Source organism: Oncorhynchus mykiss, chromosome 25, assembly GCF_013265735.2.
Source record: "Oncorhynchus mykiss isolate Arlee chromosome 25, USDA_OmykA_1.1, whole genome shotgun sequence".
Classification (NCBI taxonomy): Eukaryota; Metazoa; Chordata; class Actinopteri; order Salmoniformes; family Salmonidae; genus Oncorhynchus; species Oncorhynchus mykiss.
In genome coordinates, this window is record NC_048589.1 from 18,495,636 (window position 1) to 18,520,960 (window position 25,325).

Here is a 25,325-nt window from a genome sequence, read left to right on the forward strand (position 1 = left end):
TGCTCAAATATCACATCTCAGTGTAGTGTCATCACACCCTTGAGCTACTGTAGCCACACTATAATCTCCTAAACTGCAGCAGTAACCCAGTAAAATACCTCAAATACTGTCTATCCTAAGTCTCCTCAGCCCCAGTTTAGGTCGGAGACAAATGGTTTCAATGCAGTTGTAAGAACACACACAGACATGCATCTGTAGATTTGTATTCAGCCTCAGTATTTAACGAATAAGTCATTATTAGACAGACAGCACTGCGGCTCCACACAGCAGAGACGGAAAGGAAAAGTCTTTGGCAGGGAGCGATTGATTTGATAAATCCCTTTTCATTAAGATAATGCACCAGCACACTGCAGAGCTCAACACCAGCCGGGTATTTCTGGGGCTGTTTGGGATGAGTCCAAATGCACAGTCAAGCCCACTCCAGGCCCAGCTGCAGCAAATGCAGCATTCTCCCCTGCACCAGCTGTATTCCAGTGTAATTATCAACTACAGATAATCTACTCTAATTTCAGCTGTATTTGGCATCTTGTTAGCAGGGTGGTAGTGAACATAATGAGAGTGTTACTATGACAACTCAAAGTAGACGAGACCAAGACGTGGACGTCATTAAGGCAGCACCCTGCACCTCTCTGATTCAGAGGGGTTGGGTTAAATGAGGAAGACACATTTCAGTTGAAGGTATTCAGTTGTACAACCTACTAGATATCCCCCTTTCCCCTTAAGAATCCTGACATTGTCAACCCAACACTACAGTTGATTACTGTATATTCTCAATGCGCAAGAAACATGGAAACAATTTGCACAGAACAACAGCACTCTTGCATCCTTGCATCTCTCAAATATGAAACATTTACTGAGCTTTGAGACTAGTTTGTCCACATCTAGCTGTGGCGACACAGGCAGCATGTTCTGAGCTGAGGACACATACAGCAGTGTTAAAAAGCATTTAGAGGGCCACGCTGCCACCATCTGGACAGGAATAGTTGGAGAGGTTTAGTGTCCCTGTAGACACACTGCAGTGCAGCTCTGGCTGTCTCTCTCTCTGGCTCTGAGCAGAAAGACCACACTAAATACAAAGATACACAAGGAATGTTGGATACGGCACCCTAAGATGATCTTATGACGATACGTTATGCCATAGACTTGAATCTATTTACATTTTGTGTATTACAGATGAATAACACAATACACATAGACTGACAAATAATACATTAACACAATTCAAGCAAAGGCATTGAGAAAACATCAACATTGAGAAAATACTTTGGACTCGTTTAAGGTACTGTAAACATTGTAGACATAGTACATTCACAAGTTCATCGTTAGGAATGAGACTTCAATCCAAAATCATAATTGAAAGTTAAACTCGAAGAGAAAGTGATGACTGGAATATGATTTAGAAAGCACTCTGCTGCATTAGGTAATGAATCCACTTCATTAGCCTGTGCTACGAGATCACTTGGCAGTTACTTCATTACACAAGCACGCACGCACACCCAGGCAGGCACACACACACACACACACACACACACACACACACACACACACACACACACACAGTGTTATCCTGGACGAAGAAGATTTCACTGTCACTGGGGAAAACTCTGCTCTCATTGTAATTTAATCTCCAAAACCAAGGGAGACTAAAGCGATGCCTGTACAGCAGTTCAATGAAAACAGGTACACATCACACACAGCTCTTTATCAATGACGACATTAACTCTGATAACAGAACTCGTGTTGCTCAGTTGATAGAGCATGGTGCTTGCAACCCATGGTTGTGGGTTTGATTCCAACGGGGGACCAGTATGAAAATGCATGCATTCACTACTGTAAATCGCTCTAAAAATGATAACAACAGGCTTTAGACTGGACTGAACCTAAGAGAATATGATCACCTTGCAAAACGTATTCATACTGTTCTGCTATACTATACAGTCCTACTGTTCTGCTCTAGCTACACTATACAGTACTACTGTTCTGCTATACTATACAGTCCTACTGTTCTGCTCTAGCTACACTATACAGTACTACTGTTCTGCTATACTATACAGTCCTACTGTTCTGCTCTAGCTACACTATACAGTGCTACTGTTCTGCTATACTATACAGTGCTACTGTTCTGCTATACTATACAGTCCTACTGTTCTGCTCTAGCTACACTATACAGTACTACTGTTCTGCTATACTATACAGTCCTACTGTTCTGCTCTAGCTACACTATACAGTACTACTGTTCTGCTATACTATACAGTCCTACTGTTCTGCTCTAGCTACACTATACAGTGCTACTGTTCTGCTATACTATACAGTGCTACTGTTCTGCTATACTATACAGTGCTACTGTTCTGCTATACTATACAGTACTACTGTTCTACTCTAGCTATACTACACAGTGCTACTATTCTGCTATACTATACAGTGCTACTATTCTACTCTAGCTATACTACACAGGTCTACTGTTCTGCTATACTATACAGTGCTACTATTCTACTCTAGCTATAAATCAAATCAAATCAAATAAAATAAAATAAAATCACATTTATTTATATAGCCCTTCGTACATCAGCTGATATCTCAAAGTGCTGTACAGAAACCCAGCCTAAAACCCCAAACAGCAAGCAATGCAGGTGTAGAAGCACGGTGGCTAGGAAAAACTCCCTAGAAAGGCCAAAACCTAGGAAGAAACCTAGAGAGGAACCAGGCTATGTGGGTTCTATACTACACAGTGTTACTGTTCTGCTATACTACACAGTGCTACTGTTCTGCTATACTATACAGTGCTACTATTCTACTTTAGCTATACTACACAGTGCTTCTGTTCTGCTATACTATACAGTACTACTGTTCTGCTATACAATACAGTACTACTGTTCTGCTATACTATACAGTGCTACTATTCTACCCTAGCTATACTACACAGTGCTTCTGCTATACTATACAGTACTACTGTTCTGCTATACTATACAGTGCTACTGTTCTGCTCTAGCTATACTACACAGTGCTTCTGTTCTGCTATACTATACAGTGCTACTGTTCTGCTATACTATAAAGTGCTGCTGTTCTGCTATACTATACAGTGCTACTATTCGACTCTAGCTATACTACACAGTGCTATTTTTCTGCTCTAGCTATACTATACAGTGCTACTGTTCTGCTATACTATACAGTGCTACTGTTCTGCTCTAGCTATACTATACAGTGCTACTGTTCTGCTATACTATACAGTCCTACTATTCTACTACACAGTGCTTATGTTCTGCTATACTATACAGTGGTACTGTTCTACTCTAGCTATACTACAGTGTTTCTGTTCTATTATACTATACAGTGCTACTGTTCTGCTCTAGCTACAATACACAGTGCTTCTGTTCTGCTATACTATACAGTACTACTGTTCTGCTATACTATACAGTGCTACTATTCTACTCTAGCTGTACTATACAGTGCTTCTGTTCTGCTATACTATACAGTGCTACTATTCTACTCTAGCTATACTATACAGTGCTACTGTTCTACTCTAGCTATACTATACAGTGCTACCGCTCTAATATACTACACAGTACTACTGTTCTGCTATACTATACAGTGCTACTGTTCTACTCTAGGTATACTATGCAGTGCTACTATTCTACTCTAGCTATACTATACAGTGCTACTGTTCTACTCTAGCTATACTATACAGTGCTACCGCTCTAATATACTACACAGTACTACTGTTCTGCTATACTATACAGTGCTACTGTTCTACTCTAGCTATACTATACAGTGCTACCGCTCTAATATACTACACAGTACTACTGTTCTGCTATACTATACAGTACTACTGTTCTGCTCTAGCTATACTATACAGTGCTACTGTTCTGCTATACTATACAGCCCTACTTTTCTACTACACAGTGCTTATGTTATGCTATACTATACAGTACTACTGTTCTGCTATACTATTCAGTACTACTGTTCTGCTATACTATACAGTGCTACTATTCTACCCTAGCTATACTACACAGTGCTTGTGTTCTGCTATACTATACAGTACTACTGTTCTGCTATACTATTCAGTACTACTGTTCTGCTATACTATACAGTGCTACTATTCTACCCTAGCTATACTATACAGTGCTACTGTTCTACTCTAGCTATACTATACAGTGCTACCGCTCTAATATACTACACAGTACTACTGTTCTGCTATACTATACAGTGGTACTGTTCTACTCTAGCTATACTACAGTGTTTCTGTTCTATTATACTATACAGTGCTACTGTTCTGCTCTAGCTACAATACACAGTGCTTCTGTTCTGCTATACTATACAGTACTACTGTTCTGCTATACTATACAGTGCTACTATTCTACTCTAGCTGTACTATACAGTGCTTCTGTTCTGCTATACTATACAGTGCTACTATTCTACTCTAGCTATACTATACAGTGCTACTGTTCTACTCTAGCTATACTATACAGTGCTACCGCTCTAATATACTACACAGTACTACTGTTCTGCTATACTATACAGTGCTACTGTTCTACTCTAGGTATACTATGCAGTGCTACTATTCTACTCTAGCTGTAGTATACAGTGCTACCGCTCTAATATACTACACAGCACTACTGTTCTGCTATACTATACAGTGCTACTGTTCTACTCTAGCTATACTATACAGTGCTACCGCTCTAATATACTACACAGTACTACTGTTCTGCTATACTATACAGTACTACTGTTCTGCTATACTATACAGTGCTCCTGTTCTGCTATACTATACAGTGCTACTATTATACTCTAGCTATACTATACAGTGCTACTGTTCTACTCTAGCTATACTATACAGTGCTACTATTCTGCTCTAGCTATACTATACAGTGCTACTGTTCTGCTATTCTATACAATGCTATTATACTCTTGCTATACTATACCGTGCTACTGTTCTACTCTAGCTATACTATACAGTGCTACTGTTCTACTCTAGCTATACTATACAGTGCTACTGTTCTGCTATACTATACAATGCTATTATACTCTAGCTATACTATACAGTGCTACTATTCTACTCTAGCTATACTACACAGTGCTACTGTTCTGCTATACTATACAGTGCTACTGTTCTGCTATACTATGCAGTGCTACTGTTCTGCTCTAGCTATACTACACAGTGCTTCTGTTCTGCTATACTATACAGTGCTACTGTTCTGCTCTAGCTACCAAACTGTTTGCTACTCTGCCAAGGACTTATATAATCTAATTTATACGCACAGGTGTGTTTCCACACTTCATCCCCCTCGGTGGAGGCCAGGCAGGCAGGGAATACTGTGGACCTGCAGGTGTTGATTGACAGGGCTGTGATGTGACAATGTATAAATCAGAGCGTGTGAACTGAGCAGCTGTCAGACAGACAGTGAGAATGAAAGAGAGTGGGGAGCAAAAAGAACAGGGCCTGTGTTTGTTAGGTCACATGGTGCTGAGAGGTCGTCTCATGGCTAATCTTAGCGTGTCAGGTGTGATAAATTACTAATACTAGAGATAATAATATAATAAGTCACGGCTCAACACTCAAGGTGAGCAGGAACGACCCTCTTCTGACGGCACTCCATCGAACAGGCTGAAGCCATGCATTAGAAACAGTGCAGTCTCTCTCAATCCCTCTCTCCCTCTCCAACACTCTCCTGTCTTTCACCCACTCACAGTGGTGCCTAGTGACCTACTTCTACTTTACTAAACAAAAATCTATAAACTCATTATTCTAATATAAAGACTCATGTGCTTGGTTAACTAGAAACTCCATCATCTCTGTGCTGGAAGCAGGCTTTGTAAATCATAATTTCCTGTCTGTCCTGCATAGTTTAGCCCTGCTCCCCTTGCTCTCTGTCGACCGTTGGTTGGTTGGCAGTCTGGGCCCTGTCCTACAGAGGCAGGGTGAACATGACATACAGTAGTGAGACATGGAGACTGGAGAGCTCTCTCTCAACATGAAGCACACCAACTAGAGGCTAAACAGCCACTGTAATTACAGATGCCAGCAATCAAATAGGCCAAATGTCAGTTTGTGTACAGCTAAGATCCACCCCCCTCCCTCTAACACTAGAGACAGGTAGATTCAACATACTCCCTGAAGAGGAAAGATTGTGTGCATTGTGTGATCTTGGGGAAATAGAAAGTGAAGTCCATTTTGTGTTTTCTTGCCCTCTGTATGATGACTTGAGACATGTTCTGTTTGGTGCTCACCCTGAAGGGTTCTGGCTACAGAATGGACACGGGCTGGAATTCATTTTCCAAAAGGGAGTTTTTGACTTTATTCTCAAAGCCTGGGGGAGAAGGAGAAGTGTATTGTTTGTGTAATGTGTGTCACGACTTCCGCCGAAGTCGGTTCCTCTCCTTGTTCAGGCAGCACTCATCGTCGGGGGGATTGTGCGATAAATCTCCTGGTATACGCCGCACTTCCCAGGAGTCACGTGTATCCCCTGTCACAGAGACGAGGAGACGGTGGCTATGGAAACATATGTCACTGAATCCCTGCATGAGGGGTACATTCGGTCCTCTACTTCACCCGCCTCCTCAAGTTTATTTTTTGTGAAGAAGAAGGAGGGAGGTCTGCGCCCGTGTATTGACTATAGAGGCCTGAACCAGATCACGGTGAGGTATAGTTACCCTCTACCGCTCATAGCCACAGCGATTGAGTCAATGCACAGGGCGCGCTTCTTCACCAAACTAGATCTCAGGAGAGTTTACAACCTGGTGCGTATCCGGGAGGGAGATGAGCGGAAGACGTTTTTCAGTACCACCTCAGGGGACTATGAGTACCTCGTCATGCCGTACGGGTTGATGAATGCGCCATCAGTCTTCCAAGCCTTTCTAGACAAGATTTTCAGGGACCTGCACGGACAGGGTGTAGTGGTGTATATTGATGACATTCTGATATACTCCGCTACACGCTCCAAGCATGTGTCCCTGGTGTGCAGGGTGCTTGGTCGCCTGATGGAGCATGACATGTATGTCAAGGCTGAGAAATGCCTGTTCTTCCAACAGTCCGTGTTCTTCCTAGGGTACCGCATTTCCACCTCAGGGGTGGAGATGGAGAGTGACCGCATTGCAGCCGTGTATTTGGCCGACTCCCACCACGGTAAAGGAGGTGCAGCGGTTCTTAGGGTTTGCCAACTACTACCGGAGGTTTATCAGGGGTTTTGGTCAGGTAGCAGCTCCCATTACTTCACTGCTGAAGGGGGGCCCGGTACGTTTGCAGTGGTCGGCTGAGGAGGACAGGGCTTTTGGTCACCTGAGGGCTCTGTTTACCTCGGCTCCCGTGCTGGCCCATCCGGATCCCTCTTTGGCGTTCGTAGTGGAGGTGGACGCGTCCGAGGCTGGGATAGGAGCTGTGCTCTCTCAGAGCTCAGGTACGCCACCGAAGCTCCGCCGCTGTGCCTTCTTCTCGAAGAAGCTCAGCCCGGCGGAGCAAAACTATGACGTGGGGGATCGGGAGCTGTTGGCTGTCGTCAAGGCCTTGAAGGTGAAGAGACATTGGCTTGAGGGGGTAGACACCCTTTTCTCATCTGGACTGACCACTGCAATCTGGAGTACATCCGGGCAGCGAGGAGACTGAACCCTCGTCAGGCAAGGTGGGCCATGTTTTTCACCAGTTTTGTTTTCACCCTGTCCTACAGACCAGGCTCCCAGAACGTGAAGGCAGACGCACTGTCCCGGCTGTATGACACAGAGGAGCGGCCCATGGTTCATACTTCCGTCCTCCACTCCAGTGTCCCGTTGGGCGTCTGTACGTCCCGTCTGCTGTCCGTGACCGGTTGATCTATTGGGCCCACATGTCACCCTCCTCTGGTCATCCTGGTATTGGTCGGACAGTGCGCTGTTTGAGCGGGAGGTACTGGTGGCCTACCTTGTCTAAGATGTGAGGGTTTATGTTTCCTTCTGCTCAGTGTGTGCCCAGTGTAAGGCTCCTAGGCACCTGCCCAGAGGGAAGCTACACCCCTTAACCGTTCCACAATGGCCGTGGTCGCACCTGTCGGTGGATTTCCTTACCAATCTCCCCCTCACAGGGTAACACCACGATCCTGGTCGTTGTGGATCAGTTCTCTAAATCCTGCTGTCTCCTCCCTCTGCCCGGTCTCCCTACAGACTGTGCAGGCCTTGTTTGCGCACGTCTTCCGGCACTACAGGGTTCCTGAGGATACAGTGTCCGATCGAGGTCCCCAGCTCACGTCGAGGTTCTGGAAGGTGTTCATGGAACGTCTGGGGGTCTCGATCACCCCGAGAGTAATGGGCAGGTGGAGAGAGTAAACCAGGATGTGGGCAGGTTTCTGCGGTCTTATTGCCAGGACCGGCCGGGGGAGTGGGCGGTGTTCGTGCCCTGGGCCGAGATGGCACAGAACTCGCTCCTCCACTCCACCACCCCCCCACAAACCTCTCCCCCTTCCAGTGCGTACTGGGGTACCAGCCGGTTCTGGCGCCTTGGCATCAGAGTCAGACCGAGGCTCCTGCGGTGGACACCTGGTTCAGGCGCGCGGAGGAGACATGGGAAGCTGCTCGTGTTCACCTTCAGCGGGCCGTGCTGCGCCAGAAAGTCAGCGCAGACCGTCACCGCAGTGAGGCCCCGATGTTCGCACCGGGGGACCGGGTCTGGCTCTCGACCCGAAACCTGCCCCTCCGCCTGCCCTGCCGGAAGCTGGGCCCGCGGTTTATGGGGCCATTTAAAGTCCTGAGGAGAGCGAATGAGGTTTGTTACAGGTTACAGCTTCCACCCGATTACCGTATTAACCCCTCGTTCCAATTTGCATACCGCCCAAACAGATCCACAGATGATGCCATCTCTATTGCACTCCACACTGCACTTTCCCACCTGGACAAAAGGAACACTTATGTGAGAATGCTATTCATTGACTACAGCTCAGAGTTCAACACCATAGTACACCCAAAGCTCATCACTAAGCTAAGGATCCTGGGACTAAACACCTCCCTCTGCAACTGGATCCTGGACTTCCTGACAGGCCGCCCCCAGGTGGTGAGGGTAGGTAGCAACACATCTGCCACGCTTATCCTCAACACTGGAGCTCCCCAGGGCTGTGTGCTCAGTCCCCTCCTGTACTCCCTGTTCACCCACGACTGCAAGGCCTGGCATGACTCCAACACCATCATTAAGTTTGCAGACGACACAACAGTGGTAGAAGTAGGCCTGATCAACGACGAGACAGCCTATAGGGAGGAAGTGAGAGACCTGGCCGGATGGTGCCAGAATAACAACCTATCCCTCAACGTAACCAAGACTAAGGAGATGATTGTGGACTTCAGGAAAAGGAGGACTGAGCATGCCCCCATTCTCATCGACGGGGCTGTAGTGGAGCAGGTTGAGAGCGTCAAGTTCCTTGGTGTCCACATCAACAATAAACTAGAATGGTCCAAACACACCAAGACAGTCGTGAAGAGGGCACGACAAAGCCTATTCCCCCTCAGGAAACTAAAAAGATTTGGCATGGGTCCTGAGATCCTCAAAAGGTTCTACAGCAGCAACATCGAGAGCATCACTGCACTGGTTGCATCACTGGTATGGCAATTGCTCAGCCTCTGACCGCAAGGCACTACAGAGGGTAGTGTGAACGACATGACTGGGGCTGAGCAGCCTGTCATCCAGGACCTCTACACCAGGCAAATAAAAGACCCCAGCCAACCCTGTCATAGACTGTTCTCTCTACTATTGCATGGCAAGCGGTACCGGAGTGCCAAGTCTAGGAAAAAAAGATTCTCAACAGTTTGTACATACTACCTCAATTGGGCCGACCAACCAGTGCTCCCGCATATTGGCTAACCGGGCTATCTGCATTGTTTCCCACGCGCCAACCCCTCTTTTACGCTACTGCTACTCTCTGTTCATCATATATGCATAGTCACTTTAACCATATCTACATGTACATACTACCTCAATCAGCCTGACTAACCGGTGTCTGCATGTAGCCTCGTGTCACGTTCGTCATAAGGAGTAGACCAAGATGCAGCGTGGTATGTTTCCATCCTTTTTTTTTAATAGAACATTTCAAAGAACAAAACAACAAAGCAAACAAACGAAACGTGAAGCTAATAATAATGCTCACAGGCAAATACATAGACATAGTCAAGATCCCACAAATTACAATGGGGAAATAGCTACCTAAATATGATCCCCAATCAAAGACAACGATAAACAGCTGCCTCTGATTGTGAACCATACCAGGCCAACAGAGATATACAATTCCCCTAGATAACCCACCCTTAATCACACCCCGACCTAACCAACATAGAGAAGAAACAGCTCTCTATGGTCAGGGCGTGACACCTTGCTACCTTTATAGCCTCGCTACTGTATATAGCCTGTTTTTTTACTGTTGTTTTATTTCTTTACCTACCTATTGTTCACCCAATACCTTTTTCCACTATTAGTTAGAGCCTGTAAGTAAGCATTTCACTGTAAGGTCTACCTGTTGTATTCAGCGCACGTGACAAATAAACTTTGATTTGATTTGATATGGTGTCTAATAAGCCTGGGCTGGGTACCAATTGATGTACGACACAAAACAATTATAAATCAAATAGGTTTTCAACCGATAACATAAACCTAAAATGACATGGATATGACTACGATGCAGTGAATGTGCAGGTAAGGTTGTTCTCAAGAGCTCCTACAGTGACTTATTAAGAAAAATCAGTTCCACAGTAGAAAGGGGCCTTTGTGCAGTACTATCTCTCTGGCTGTGACGCAGCTTAGACAGGCAGCGTGAGAGCAGAGCACAACCCCTCCTACCCACACACACTTGGCACAATCTATTTCATTATCTGAATAGAGCTGGCCCTTGTCCTCAGTGAGAAGGGCAATGTTGCATGCCCGGCATTTTGTGTTGGACGCTAGGAGAGGGAAGTAAAGACAGATGTCAACTGACTGACTGACTCCCGGGCTGGAGTGATCAGTTTCATATGACCTGGGGCTTGATTGGTTTATGTCATTAAGGTATTATTTACGGTCTTTCAGATTTTGTAAGGGACATTCACTGATACTCAGGCTCTATGTGTGTCCGTTGCTGCTGCCTCTGGCATTCTTGAAAGTAATTTAAAAATTGGATTTAGGATGGGGGCGAGATTGAATGTTTCTTGAACAAACCTCCCCTGCAATGAGAGGAGCTTAAAGAATGTAGATAATCAGAGCAGAAATGTCAAATGTACCATGATTCTTAAATATTCACGATTGGAAATCCATAAACAATCTTTAAGTGTAAAACATAGAGAGCATTTAGAAACAGAGTATTTAGAAAGACAAGGCAATAGGTTTCTACATTGAACTTTCATTTATACTCTCTCCCCAATGTACAGTTTCCTTCTTCAAATTTAACATTGATGATTTGCTCGTCACACAGACAACGGAGATGACGGCGATTGCATCTAAATGAGGATATTATTGGCAGGCCGAACTATGAAGGCAGCCTTCATTCTGACCCAGATAGTAGCTCTTCCAGCCCCTCTGTTGTCAATTTGTTCTTGTTAACATTTCAAGTGTAAAGAATTATTGAACATGGACAAAGGATGGTTCGGAACCCACTGAAGTCCTGCCAAATGAACAATGAGACTGTTCTCACATCTCTATCAAAGGGGAGGTTTAGAAGGAACAATTTGCAACATGGTTCATGCAATGCAATACTAGCCAGTCTTCATGTTCTATGCCTGTAGATGAAACTGTATCTTGTTCACTTAGTCCGCAAAGGCCAAGAAGAGTTATTTACAGAACTCATATCGATTCATCATGAGCCTCAACAGCACACAAACAGGCTAATAGGGACAAAACATTCTACTGCTTTGAATTCTTATCAACATCATATTTCTCCTATTGTTTTAAAAGAAGAAGCCAATTTTGACCTTTAAAGGTACAATATGCAGAAATCGCTTCACCCTTTTCTGGATGAAAAACTTCAAATAGTTTGCCTAATTTCAGTTTATGTGACAAAACAAGCAGTAATTTTGTGGAGAATCTTTGTACAATCTAAAACTCTGTGGAATAACTTTTCCATAACCAAAAATATTGTATTTTCAGCTGTTTGAAGCTGCTGTGCAAAACCGAAAATAAAAGATGCAAAAACAAAACTTAAGAACGAGAAGCATAAAAAGAGTACATATGGAACAGATCTACCGCTTCTTAGACAGATGACAGTGAATTTGGTCAGGTTGCCTAAAAAGTGACATATTGCAGCTTTAAGGAAAAATAAGGTTTCTGTCTGTTTGAATCTAGTCTCTGTAGTCTTGCATTCTGGGAATGTTCACAAGATTAATAAAAAATGGATGAGGGGCAGACTTAAGCCAGCTCAGAGGGAAATTGTGTGGTGGCTAGGTGGCTGTGTGTGTGTGTGTGTGTGTGTGTGTGTGTGTGTGTGTGTGTGTGTGTGTGTGTGTGTGTGTGTGTGTGTGTGTGTGTGTGTGTGTGTGTGTGTGTGTGTGTTTGTGAGAGAGAGAGAATGGGGGGACATTACTGCGATGAGAATTGATTCAGATTAGATTATTCCCACATGAGTAACACTATCTATCCGCCTGCATACACCAGCCTCCCTCCAGCCATGACTATACTAGGCTGAACATTGGTCCTCTATTCTGTGTCTCTTACCACAAATATTTTTGACAGCATAGGAGTAACACTGCTTACTGGTCCAGAATACATCACTAAGAAAGGCTTCTTAACTATTCTTCACAGTCTATAAACAAATTAAGTGGACAGTAAAAAAGCTAACTGCGGGAAATTGCTGTTGAAAAGAGAGAGAGAGAGTACGAGCAACATTGGTGAGGTCATCAATGCAGTTACAATGTAGTTACAGGTTAATGTAATAATGATGTAACTGCTCTAATTGAAGCACTAGGCAAAAACTTGTTTCATGACCTCTGTATCTTCCCTTACCCAATTTGGACTGATGGAATGCAGCCAAACACTAAGCCAGGGTCACGCTATTGCACTCTTACCCTGATCAAAGGATTGGAGGTCAAATGGCACTACCAGACATCCTGGTTATACACTGAGTGTACAAAACATTAGGAACACCTTCCTAATATTGAGCTGCACCCCCTTTAGCCCTTAGAACAGCCTCAATTTATTGGGGCATGGACTCTACAAGGTGTCGAAAGCGTTTCACAGGCATGCTGGCCCATGTTGACTCCAATGCTTCCCACAGTTGTGTCAAGTTGTCTGGATGTCCTTTGGGTGGTGGACCATTCTTGACACACACGGGAAACAGTTAAGCGTGAAAAACCCAGCAGTGTTGCAGTTCTGGACACACTCAAACCGGTGCGCCTGGCACCTACCACCATACCCCGTTCAAAGGCACTTAAATATTTTGTCTTGTACATTCAACCAATGAATGGCACACATACACAATCCATGTCTCAATTCTCTCAAGGCTTAAAAACCCTTAATCTACTCTTATTGAAGTGTATTTAACAGGTGACATCAATAAGGTGTAGAGCTTTCACCTGGATTCACCTGGTCAGTCTATGTCATGGAAAGAGCAGGTGTTCCTAATGTTTTGTACACTCAGTGTACAATGTAAGAGCAGTCAACTCTGTGCTGTAGTGACATATGGGATGCAATGGCTAACAGTCAATGTCACATTATTTAACGACCCAAGGCTTGTCAATGTAACCATGAGATACAGTTTATTAGGGCAAGATTAAGAGACTGTCAGGCAATTCTGAAGTTCTGCTGCACTTCTGCTTCTTAAGCCACATCCCAAATCCTAATTATTTTTTCTGCAACCCATACGCCTGTTGAGGGTGAGTCTTTGTCAGCTGGCAGCCTGTGAACTCAGTAGGGAGTGGTTTAGGAGGAGGTGCAGAGCACTAAGAGAACAAATTGGCAATGCTTCAGTTCACATTGTTTTCATGACAGCGGTAGTGGATTTGAACTGCATGTCAACCCAGAGCCTTTGATCTGGAACCCCATCCAACCACTCCTGCCCCCGGAGATTCAATGGTTAAGAGAGGCTCATCAGCATGGGATAGAAATCAAATCAGTCTCAGGCTCTGTTCTCTCTCTCTCTCTCTCTCTCTCTCACTCGCTCTCTCTCTCTCTCTGTCTGTTGGGCAGCTTTTCATACTGAGTCACATGCCAAGGACAAAGCAAGCACATCAGGCCAGTCACAACCAAAACAGGATGATCAGAAACATTTTAGACAGATTGTCAAGTGATGACTGTGACAGCTAGCACTGGAACACTGTTTACTCTGTCTCCTAGAGGGAAATACAGAGAGCAAATAGCTTTCAGTGCGAAAACTCCCACAGTGTTAAGTAAAAACAGTTATTGCTGTTTGACCGCTGTAACAGACCATTTCCAAAACATCCCCAGGCTGTATGGGCTGGATGAAAAACTGCAGATATAAAGCTCAGGTGCTGTAGTCTACACATCAATCATTCTATAATCTCTCTTACAGCTAAGTAAACATAACAGCCGTTCCATTCCAGTGTTGTACTGAAGCCAGATCAAGGACAAACTCTGAGAGACACGTCACACAGAGGAGTGAAGCATTGATGTCAACGTTAGTGTCAAGACGGGACAGGAAAGAATGGGAGGTGGGAGGATTGTTGTGATTTTTAATAACAGTAACTCACCTGTTGCCGTAGAGAGGCTGGTGGAATTCCATTTGGAAGTCGCTGGTAGTCTGCTGAGGTTCAGGTCCAGCCGTGTGATGGTCCGCTTGTTGCCATTCTTATCTATGACCTCCGTGGTGACTTTGGGCGCTTCTTTGGATCCAGTCCGGGGGCTGTCACTGTCCGTCCCCTGGCAAACATCCTCGTCAGAAAGGAGCAGGATGCGATGGTTGAGCTGGGGGCTGGGGAGCTTGGACAATAGAGGGGACAGCACTGGGGACATGCTCTGCAGACTGTTGGTGGCAGGGTATGAGGTGTTGAACACCCCACACAGAGAGGGTGAACAGGGACTCTTACTGTGGGATTTGGTAGAGGAGGCCTCAGTAGGGTGTGAGAGAGGTAGCCTTAGCCCCTCTGCAGGTTTGGTCCCTACCGTATCCCTAATGTCCCCGTTTAGACTCCTCCATTCCCCAAACTCCTGCTGACAGCTGCTGGTCCTCGGCTGAGGTGCAACTGATTCAGCCTCTGGATAGAACTCTTTGGATCTGTTTGGGCTCATATGGCTAGCACGTTGAACTGTGGCCTCATTTTCCTGCACCTTGACCACCACCCTAACCCCTGTGTCCCTCCTGTTGATCTCATCATAGAGCTGGTGGGCTGACTTGTCCTCAGACCGCATGGGACGAATGTTGTTCCCACTCAGCATATACTCCCGTTCGATATGATCCTGAACGTTTTCCAATAAACTACAGGAAGAAGCTTCATAGCCCAAGCAGAGTTCACTGTCATACTCAGACATGTCAGTACAGTCCAGGTTTGGCTCAGAGGCTCGAGAGTCGTCCTCCATGAAGTCCCAGCCCTCCCTGGCAATATGGAAGTGCTCCTCCACAGGGAGGATGGGGTTGCTGGCCACAGCTCGGAGAGATGCTAGGGTCCCAGGAACTCTCTGCTCCTCCACCACTGGGACAAGGTTGGATTGATTCTGGGTCTGTGCCAAGGACTGGACAGATAAAGACTCAACTGCAGTGCTCCCTAGCCCTACTTTCTTCTTCATCTTGCTATGCAGGAACTCTTCTGCACTGTCTAACTTCTTCACACCCAGCTTCTTCAGCTTTCTGCCCCGTGAGGAGGCTCTCTTGTGCTCCGGGGACAAGGAGAGAGCATGTTGAGCATTACTACTGAGGACCTGTCCTGAGAAGCTCCCACAACCCTCCCTGTGACCCTGGAGCTTCCCATCCTGATTACCCATCCTGACTTTGTTGGCGCAGTCTCCGCACAGAGATAAGAGATCCGTCAGCAACTGGTGGTGCTCCGTGGCCAGCCAGCAGAGCTCAGCAACAGCTTCCTTTGTTGCCTGGTAGGAGTTGAGGAGTTCGGCTGCGGACTCATAAGACTGGCCTCTTTGTTTGGCTGCCGTGGGATCCACCTCTCCCTGGTCTTGGTCATTACTGGGCTGGTCCCACAGAGGGGCGTGGCTCTTGTATGTAAACACTGGGGCCCTCCCCTTGGGGAGATAGAGGCTGATACTGCATAGCTCGCGGACGGGCTCATAGAGACGCAGGACAGTATGCCTGTCCTCCATTATGGGCGCCATGCTAATCGCTTAAGCACTTTAATTAAATGGACTGCTGTCCCCTGACGGTGGTGTGTTGGGAGATGGACTGCAGAGGAAGAGTCTGAGGAGCTCGGTGTTAATCACCTGGCTGATCGAACTCCTGTCAAATAAAAATAGGCTTTCATTGAAACAAACAGTCACAAATATGTCTGAGTAAATGTAAAGCATGTCAATAACTACGCAGTAACAGCTGTCAATCAATTTTAAGTCATGATACAAAATGAATGTGTCTTGTTAGACATTTCAAATTGAAAGTTGTCTTTTATCTTTAAACTAACACCAACACAATAGTCTAATATTAGCATCAATGGTCCCTCGAGACAAAGGGCAGAAAGAAGAATGTTTTAAAAGTCCTAAAGGTCCAGTGTTCACAGAGTAAACATTGCTTTGTTATTGAGTGAATACAACATAAAGGTAGAACAAAAGGACAAAAAGAAAGAACAACATCTTTAAGGCTTTGCTATTCCATTGAAAATAGCAGGTGCACATTTGGAAATGCTTAGCACAACAGAAGTCTGTGCTTTTGACAAATAAGCAACAAAAGCCAGACCATTTTAATGACACAAAAAATCTTTGGCATTATATCAAGTAATACATCTTAGTTTCATTATTTAATGCACTCCACTGCCTCAGTCCTGAATGTAACCTTGAATAGAGATGTACTTAATTTACATTTAGGCTAAGCATTTGCACAGATGAGGTGTTTGTGAGATACATCTCCATATCATATATATATATATATATATATAGTATACTCTACATTATGCCCCTACAGCAAACTCATGGATGATTGTCTTTAACTGGTGTAACACATATCATTCTGATATCCACCGTACTGTACATTAGACCAGATCATAGCATGGGGCTATGCATTATATAAGCTGCTGGTCAAATAAGCGGGCTCAGTTACGAGTACAAAACAGTCAGGATCTAGTAAATTAACATCGTAGAAATTCGTCACTGGTGGACAGCAGATCTATTCATTATGTATTGTATACCAACGCAATCCTAGTCTCGCGGGGCCATCCTTCAAATCTAATGTAATCATAATCTACCAACAAAAATGGCACAAAAATATTTGACTGATACCTAGAAAGACAGACGTTTCTAATCACTGCATTAGTCAATTGTTGAAGTCTTCATCATCATCATCGTCATCATTATCATCATCAAAACAAACTATAATGTTTATTTGAAGCACTGACAACCCTACTAAAAGGCATTCCATCAACATTTCACAAGCTGCGTCAAGGATGTCCCACAAGGTGAAGAGAGGAGTCATAGGCATATGCAATATGTTAGTACCACATGATTATATAAAAAATTGATCATTTCCCCTCTACATAAATGTATCTGTACTGTACATCACTAAGCACAACTGCTTACGTAGGATTTCACCTTGTAGCAGCAAGCCATTTAATAAATGCGTCTCTATCCTGTTTCACAAACTATACACAATATTTATCGTCAAAATAAACTATTCCATTCTGCGTTACGTTATTAGATTCCATACCCGAGGTAAAACTGTATGGCAATAAGTTGAGCGTCTCCTCTAAATGTTCTCCAATAGGAAGCATTCCAGTGTCCTAATTCAATAGTCAAAAGCATGGAGATATCCAACGCACCTTCCGCAGATGTATGCTTTAGCAAATAAACTGCGATTTCCCAATTTTAGCTCCATGTCAAATATTTTCTCCACATCTTCTCTTCTCAATGGAGCCAGCGACCACTGCAGCCAGCGGATAGCAGAGTTTATCCTTCTTGACAGACACGCGTTTGGGCCAATTGGAGAGCTCAGCGTTTCTTTGACGCTCTCTTATTTTTGGACCCTAGCACACTGAATCGGAGCTGCAGCAGTTCTCAGGTAGCCTGACGTCTCACACTGAATTATTCCAATAGTGTGCAACTGCAGCCTGCAATTCGGGCGTTCCTGCATGTGGGCATTCCTGCATGGCCCTCCGCGAGCATCCCATTGCTTCCTTCATGAAGGGCGTTGAATAAGTTTGGGTAACGATTAGATGTCATGCAAATGTTTATGGTTATTGTCATAATTGTTTTTTGTGTTGAAAAACGTTTTCAGCTTGTAATGCATCTTTGAATATTAGCTATAACATAACTAATGAAGACAAAACAGCTTTGGTAACATCCCTGTCTCAAAAATGAATGGTTATGACCGCTTTAACTTTTGGAAATTAAGCTTCTCCTCCGACCATACCTCTCTGCTGATGAAATGATTACCAACTTTACACACTTCCTCTAAAAATTAAAAACTGCTACTGGGTAAACTATATCTACTTGAATATAAAGTTGAATCCCTCCTCCTAAAATGAATGCATTTAGCCAATTATGTTTTGTTTTAGTTCACTGTTATTGTCCATACTTGCGATAATTGCGCAAGCCCTAACAGCATTGCAATCTGCTTAGTTTGGGTCCTGAATGCTTATTGGCTGAATTAGTGTTTCATGTTATATTTATGTTGGTAACCAGTTTATGATAGCAATAAGGTGCCTCTGGGGGTTGTGGTACACAACCAATATACCACACCCCCCCAGGCATTGTTGCTTAACTATATACCTGGTGTATTATGGTAGGCCTACCTCTAAATTAGACTATACTTCAATGTGTGTAAGATAGTGGACCTTACTGCCTGGTCAGGGTGGTGCAGTACAAACCATCAGGAGTCAGGCAGGATTCAGGTGCAAATGGTGTGATTTATTTACAGGTGCAGAAGGTGAATAAAAAGTAGATCCAAAATAATTGCAATTAGCCTGGGGATGAGTTCATAGCCTTACAAAATATAATAAATAAGAAACAATAATCTAAATGGCCAATATTCAGAAGCTACAACTGGTGAACACATAATACTGTAAAGTATACGCTAGGATTCGGGAAGCAGGTGCAGAAGGTGAGTTTAATAATGAGACTAAGTCAATAAACAAAACAGGAAAGGAAAGGCAAAGGGGGATACCTAGTCAGCTGTACAACTGAATGTCTTCAACTGTAATCTGTCTCCCGCATTTAACCCAACCCCTCTGAATCAGAAAGATGCAGGGGGCTGCCTTAATCGACATCCACGTCTTCGGCACCCGGGGAACAGTGGGTTAACTGCCTTGCTCAGGGGAGAATGACAGATTTTTACCTTGTCAGCTTAGGGATTTGATCCAGCAACCTTTCGGTTACTGGCCCATCGCTCTAACCAGGAGAACAAAACATTACTGAGTGCCAAATAAATGGGAAGTATCAAGGTAATAATGATGTCCAGGTGTGCATAACGATGGGGAGCAGGTGTGCGTAATGTGGGTTGCCAGGACCATTGGTTAGTAGATTGGCTATGTTGAGTCCCGGAGAAATGGAACAGGAGTAGGCGTGACAGTATCCCCCCCCCCCCCCTCCCCCCCCTGACTTGTCTAGTTAAATAAAGGTTATGTACAACCATTTTAACAACCATTTACATCTAGCTACTTGGTCATCTTCAGTTGAAGTCAGAAGTTAACATACACTTAGGTTGGAGTCAAACTGTTTTTTCAACCACTCCACAAATTTCGTGTTAACAAACTATAGCTTTGGCAAGTCAGTTAGGACATCTACTTTGTGCATGACAAGTCAATTTTCCAACAATTGTTTACAGATGAATTAACTCACTTATAATTAATTGTATCACAATTCCAGTGGGTCAGAAGTTTATATACACTAAGTTGACTGGGCCTTTAAACAGCTTGGAAAATTCCAGAAAATTATGTAATGGCTTTAGAAGCTTCTGGTAGGCTAATTGACATCATTTGAGTCAACTGGAGGTGTACCTCAGTGACCCTTTGATTGACATCATGGGAAAATCAAAAGAAATCAGGCAAGAACTTTGTAGACCTCCACAAGTCTGGTTCATGCTTGGCAGCAATTTCCAAATGCCCGAAGGTACCACGTGCATCTGTAAAAACAATAGTACGCAAGTATAAACACCATTGGACCACGCAGCCATCATACCGCTCAGGAGGGAGACGCGTTCTGTCTCCTAGAGATGAACATACTTTGGTGTGAAAAGTGCAAATCAATCCCAGAACAAGGTTTGGAGGATAAAAGGGGAGGCTTGCAAGCCGAAGAACACCATCCCAACCGTGAAGCACGGGGGTGGCAGCATCATGTTGTGGGGGTGCTTTGCTGCAGGCGGGACTGGTGCACTTCACAAAATAGATGGCACCATGAGGGAGGAAAATTATGTGGATATATTGAAGCAACATCTCAAGACATCAGTCTATAAGTTAAAGCTTGGTCGCAAATGGGTCTGGCAAATGGACAATGACCCCAAGCATACTTCCAAATTTGTGGCAAAATGGCTTAAGGACAACAAAGTCAAGGTATTGGAGTGGCCATCACAAAGCCCTGACCTCAATCCTATAGAAAATATGTGGGCAGAACTGAAAAAGCTTGTGCGAGCAAGGAGGCCTACAAACCTGACTCAGTTACACCAGCTCTGTCAGGAGGAATTGTCCAAAATTCAACCAACTTATTGTGGGAAGGTTGTGGAAGGCTACCCAAAATGTTTGACCCAAGTTTAACTATTTAAATACTAATTTAGAGTATGTAAACTTCTGACCCACTGGGAATGTGATGAAAGAAATAAAAGCTGAAATAAATCACTCTCTACTATTATTCTGACATTTCACATTCTTAAAATAAAGTGGTGATCCTAACTGACCGAAGACTGGGAATTTTTACTAGGATTAAATGTCAGGAATTGTGAAAAACTGAGTTTAAATGTATTTGGCTAAGGTGTATGTAAACTTCCGACTTCAACTGTACATGTTGCTAGCTATACGTATATTATAGTTATATGTCTGTCATATTGAGGTATCTAGCTATAAGTTAAACCTGATCAATCAAATAGATAGGTGTAAGCAATTATGGTAATTCCAAATGCCCTTTCCTAGGTGTATGTAGGAGTGAAAGTGAGAGAGGTGGGAAGAGTGGAAGACAGACAGAGAGATAGGAACAGAGAAAGACAGCAGCGCAAATGTACTTAGACTTGAGTATTTCAACAACTCCTCTCTTCCAACTTGTTAGGCAATCACATGTCTCTACGGTGGATGGATGGTCAGCCACGCAGGAGGGTGATTTTTACTAAGGAGGAGAACGAGGCCGTGCTGTCCGAGATGCATGCTGGCCATTTCGGAGAGAAGCACATGACAAGCAAAATCAACCTACGCTTCTTCTGACGGGGAATTGAAATAACCTTTTATTAAATTGTTTTGTAATGGTTGCTTCATTTGACCATAGTAGAGTTTTTAGAAAGTGTGTGCGTGTGTCAGTATCCTTACAAATATGAAAATCTGCATAACACAGATACGGGTAAGAATAAAGTAATCTCTCTAACACTTTAAATGTTAGGGGTGGACCTCATCAGACACTTCACGAAATCCAGGAATGGCATCAGCTGGTGTCTGACGGCGACCAATCACTTTACCAAGTGGGTGGAGGCAGTACTCATTAAGGTCAGTAAAGGAAGAGAATGTGCTTAACTCTAAATTCTCTTCTGTAACTTATTAAAAAGGGTGCTTGGAACCAAAAATGTATTTTCGTTTTGTATGATACCCATCAAGGATGAGACTGGTGAGGCCACCACAAGGCGATGGAGATCTTCAACACCCACGGTTCTCCTGAGGCCATCTTGAGTGAACGAGGTGATGAATGCTGGAACAAGGTACGGATGTTATAGAGTCGCAATTCAACGGCTCAGACACAAGAGGTATGTCTACAGTCAATCCCGGATTACAAAAAGAAAACCAGCCCCGGTGCGGACCAGGATGTCTTGCTCCCAGACAGACTAAATAACTTCTTTGCTCGCTCTGAGGACAATACTGCGCCACTGACACTGCCCGCTACCAAAACCTGGAGAGCCCTCTCCTTCACTGCAGCCGACGTGAGTAAAACATTTAAATGTGTCAACCCTCGCAAGGCTGCAGGCCCAGACAGCATCCCCAACCGCATCCTCAGAGCATGTGCAGACCAGCTGGCTGGTGTGTTTACGGACATATTCAATCCATCCTTATCCCAGTCTGCTGTCCCCACATGCTTCAAGAGGGCCACCATTGTTCCTGTTCCCAAGAAAGCTAAGGTAACTGAGCTACAGTGCCTTGCGAAAGTATTCGGCCCCCTTGAACTTTGCGACCTTCTGCCACATTTCAGGCTTCAAACATAAAGATATAAAACTGTATTTTTTTGTGAAGAATCAACAACAAGTGGGACACAATCATGAAGTGGAACGACATTTATTGGATATTTCAAACTTTTTTAACAAATCAAAAACTGAAAAATTGGGCGTGCAAAATTATTCAGCCCCTTTACTTTCAGTGCAGCAAACTCTCTCCAGAAGTTCAGTGAGGATCTCTGAATGATCCAATGTTGACCTAAATGACTAATGATGATAAATACAATCCACCTGTGTGTAATCAAGTCTCCGTATAAATGCACCTGCACTGTGATAGTCTCAGAGGTCCGTTAAAAGCGCAGAGAGCATCATGAAGAACAAGGAACACACCAGGCAGGTCCGAGATACTGTTGTGAAGAAGTTTAAAGACGGATTTGGATACAAAAAGATTTCCCAAGCTTTAAACATCCCAAGGAGCACTGTGCAAGCGATAATATTGAAATGGAAGGAGTATCAGACCACTGCAAATCTACCAAGACCTGGCCGTCCCTCTAAACTTTCAGCTCATACAAGGAGAAGACTGATCAGAGATGCAGCCAAGAGGCCCATGATCACTCTGGATGAACTGCAGAGATCTACAGCTGAGGTGGGAGACTCTGTCCATAGGACAACAATCAGTCGTATATTGCACAAATCTGGCCTTTATGGAAGAGTGGCAAGAAGAAAGCCATTTCTTAAAGATATCCATAAAAAGTGTTGTTTAAAGTTTGCCACAAGCCACCTGGGAGACACACCAAACATGTGGAAGAAGGTGCTCTGGTCAGATGAAACCAAAATTGAACTTTTTGGCAACAATGCAAAACGTTATGTTTGGCGTAAAAGCAACACAGCTCATCACCTTGAACACACCATCCCCACTGTCAAACATGGTGGTGGCAGCATCATGGTTTGGGCCTGCTTTTCTTCAGCAGGGACAGGGAAGATGGTTAAAATTGATGGGAAGATGGAGGGAGCCAAATACAGGACCATTCTGGAAGAAAACCTGATGGAGTCTGCAAAAGACCTGAGACTGGGACGGAGATTTGTCTTCCAACAAGACAATGATCCAAAACATTAAGCAAAATCTACAATGGAATGGTTCAAAAATAAACATATCCAGGTGTTAGAATGGCCAAGTCAAAGTCCAGACCTGAATCCAATCGAGAATCTGTGGAAAGAACTGAAAACTGCTGTTCACAAATGCTCTCCATCCAACCTCACTGAGCTCGAGCTGTTTTGCAAGGAGGAATGGGAAAAAATGTCAGTCTCTCGATGTGCAAAACTGATAGAGACATACCCCAAGCGACTTACAGCTGTAATCGCAGCAAAAGGTGGCGCTACAAAGTATTAACTTAAGGGGGCTGAATAATTTTGCACGCCCAATTTTTCAGTTTTTGATTTGTTAAAAAAGTTTGAAATATCCAATAAATGTTGTTCCACTTCATGATTGTGTCCCACTTGTTGTTGATTCTTCACAAAAAAATACAGTTTTATATCTTTATGTTTGAAGCCTGAAATGTGGCAAACGGTCGCAAAGTTCAAGGGGGCCGACTACTTTCGCAAGGCACTGTAAATGACTACCGGCCCGTAGCACTCACTTCCGTCATCATGAAGTGCTTTGAGAGACTAGTCAAGGACCATATAACCTCCAGCCTACCTGACACCATAGACCCACTCCAATTTGCTTACCACCCCAATAGGTCCACAGACAACGCAATCGCAACCACACTGCACACTGCCCTAACCCATCTGGACAAGAGGAAGACCTATGTGAGAATGCTGTTCATCGACTACAGCTCAGCATTTAACACCATAGTACCCTCCAAACTCGTCATCAAGCTCGAGACCCTAGGTCTCGACTCCGCCCTGTGCAACTGGGTACTGGACTTCCTGACGGGCCGCTCCCAGGTGGTGGGGGTAGGTAACAACATCTCCACCCCGATGATCCTCAACACTGGGGCCCAACAAGGGTGCATTCTGAGCCCTCTCCTGTACTCCCTGTTCACCCACAACTGCGTGGCCATGCACGCCTCCAACTCAATCATCAAGTTTGTGGACGACACTACAGTGGTAGGCTTGATTACCAACAACAACGAGACGGCCTACAGGGAGGAGGAGAGGGCCCTCGGAGTGTGGTGTCAGGAAAATAACCTCACACTCAACGTCATCAAAACAAAGGAGATGATCGTGGACTTCAGGAAACAGCAGAGGGAGCACCCCCCTATCCACATCGACGGGACAGTAGTGGAGAGGGTAGAAAGTTTTAAGTTCCTCGGCATACACATCACGGACAAACTGAATTGGTCCACCCACACAGACAGTGTGGTGAAGAAGGCGCAGCAGCAGGGCCTCCCGGGTGGCGCAGTGGTTAAGGGCGCTGTACTGCAGCGCCAGCTGTGCCATCAGAGTCCCTGGGTTCGCGCCCAGGCTCTGTCGTAACCGGCCGCGACCGGGAGGTCCGTGGGGCGACGCACAACAAAGCGTCGTCCGGGTTAGGGAGGGATTGGTCGGTAGGGATCTCCTTGTCTCATCGCGCACCAGCGACTCCTGTGGCGGGCCGGGCGCAGTGCGCGCTAGCCAAGGTTGCCAGGTGCACGGTATAGCCTCCGACACATTGGTGCGGCTGGCTTCCGGGTTGGAGGCGCGCTGTGTTAAGATGCAGCACGGCTGGTTGGGTCTCGGAGGACGCATGACATTCAGCCTTCGTCTCTCCGAGCCCGTACGGGAGTTGTAGCAATGAGACAAGATAGTAGCTACTACAACAATTGGATACCACGAAATTGGGGAGAAAAAGGGGTGGCTGAAGAAATTCAGCTTGTCACCAAAAGCACTCACAAACGTTTACAGATGCACAATTGAGAGCATCCTGTCGGGCTGTACCACCGCCTGGTACGGCAACTGCTTCGCCCACAACCGTAAGGCTCTCCAGAGGGTAGT

At 44.7% G+C, this 25,325-nt stretch overlaps 1 protein-coding gene across 1 annotated transcript in view; it reads right to left on the reverse strand.

The window, feature by feature from the left end:
• The window catches only part of LOC110505502 (formin), a 122,382-nt gene extending 104,467 nt beyond the window's left edge, over window positions 1–17,915 (reverse strand). The window contains exons 1-2 of the mRNA XM_036962244.1: window positions 17,721–17,915; window positions 14,614–16,307 (exon numbers count right to left, since the gene is read on the reverse strand). Of these exons, the coding sequence (XP_036818139.1) occupies window positions 14,614–16,186 (1,573 nt within the window). The 5' untranslated portion in view covers window positions 16,187–16,307; window positions 17,721–17,915. The remainder of the gene's footprint in view (window positions 1–14,613; window positions 16,308–17,720) is intronic.
• Window positions 17,916–25,325: the final 7,410 nt, after the last annotated feature.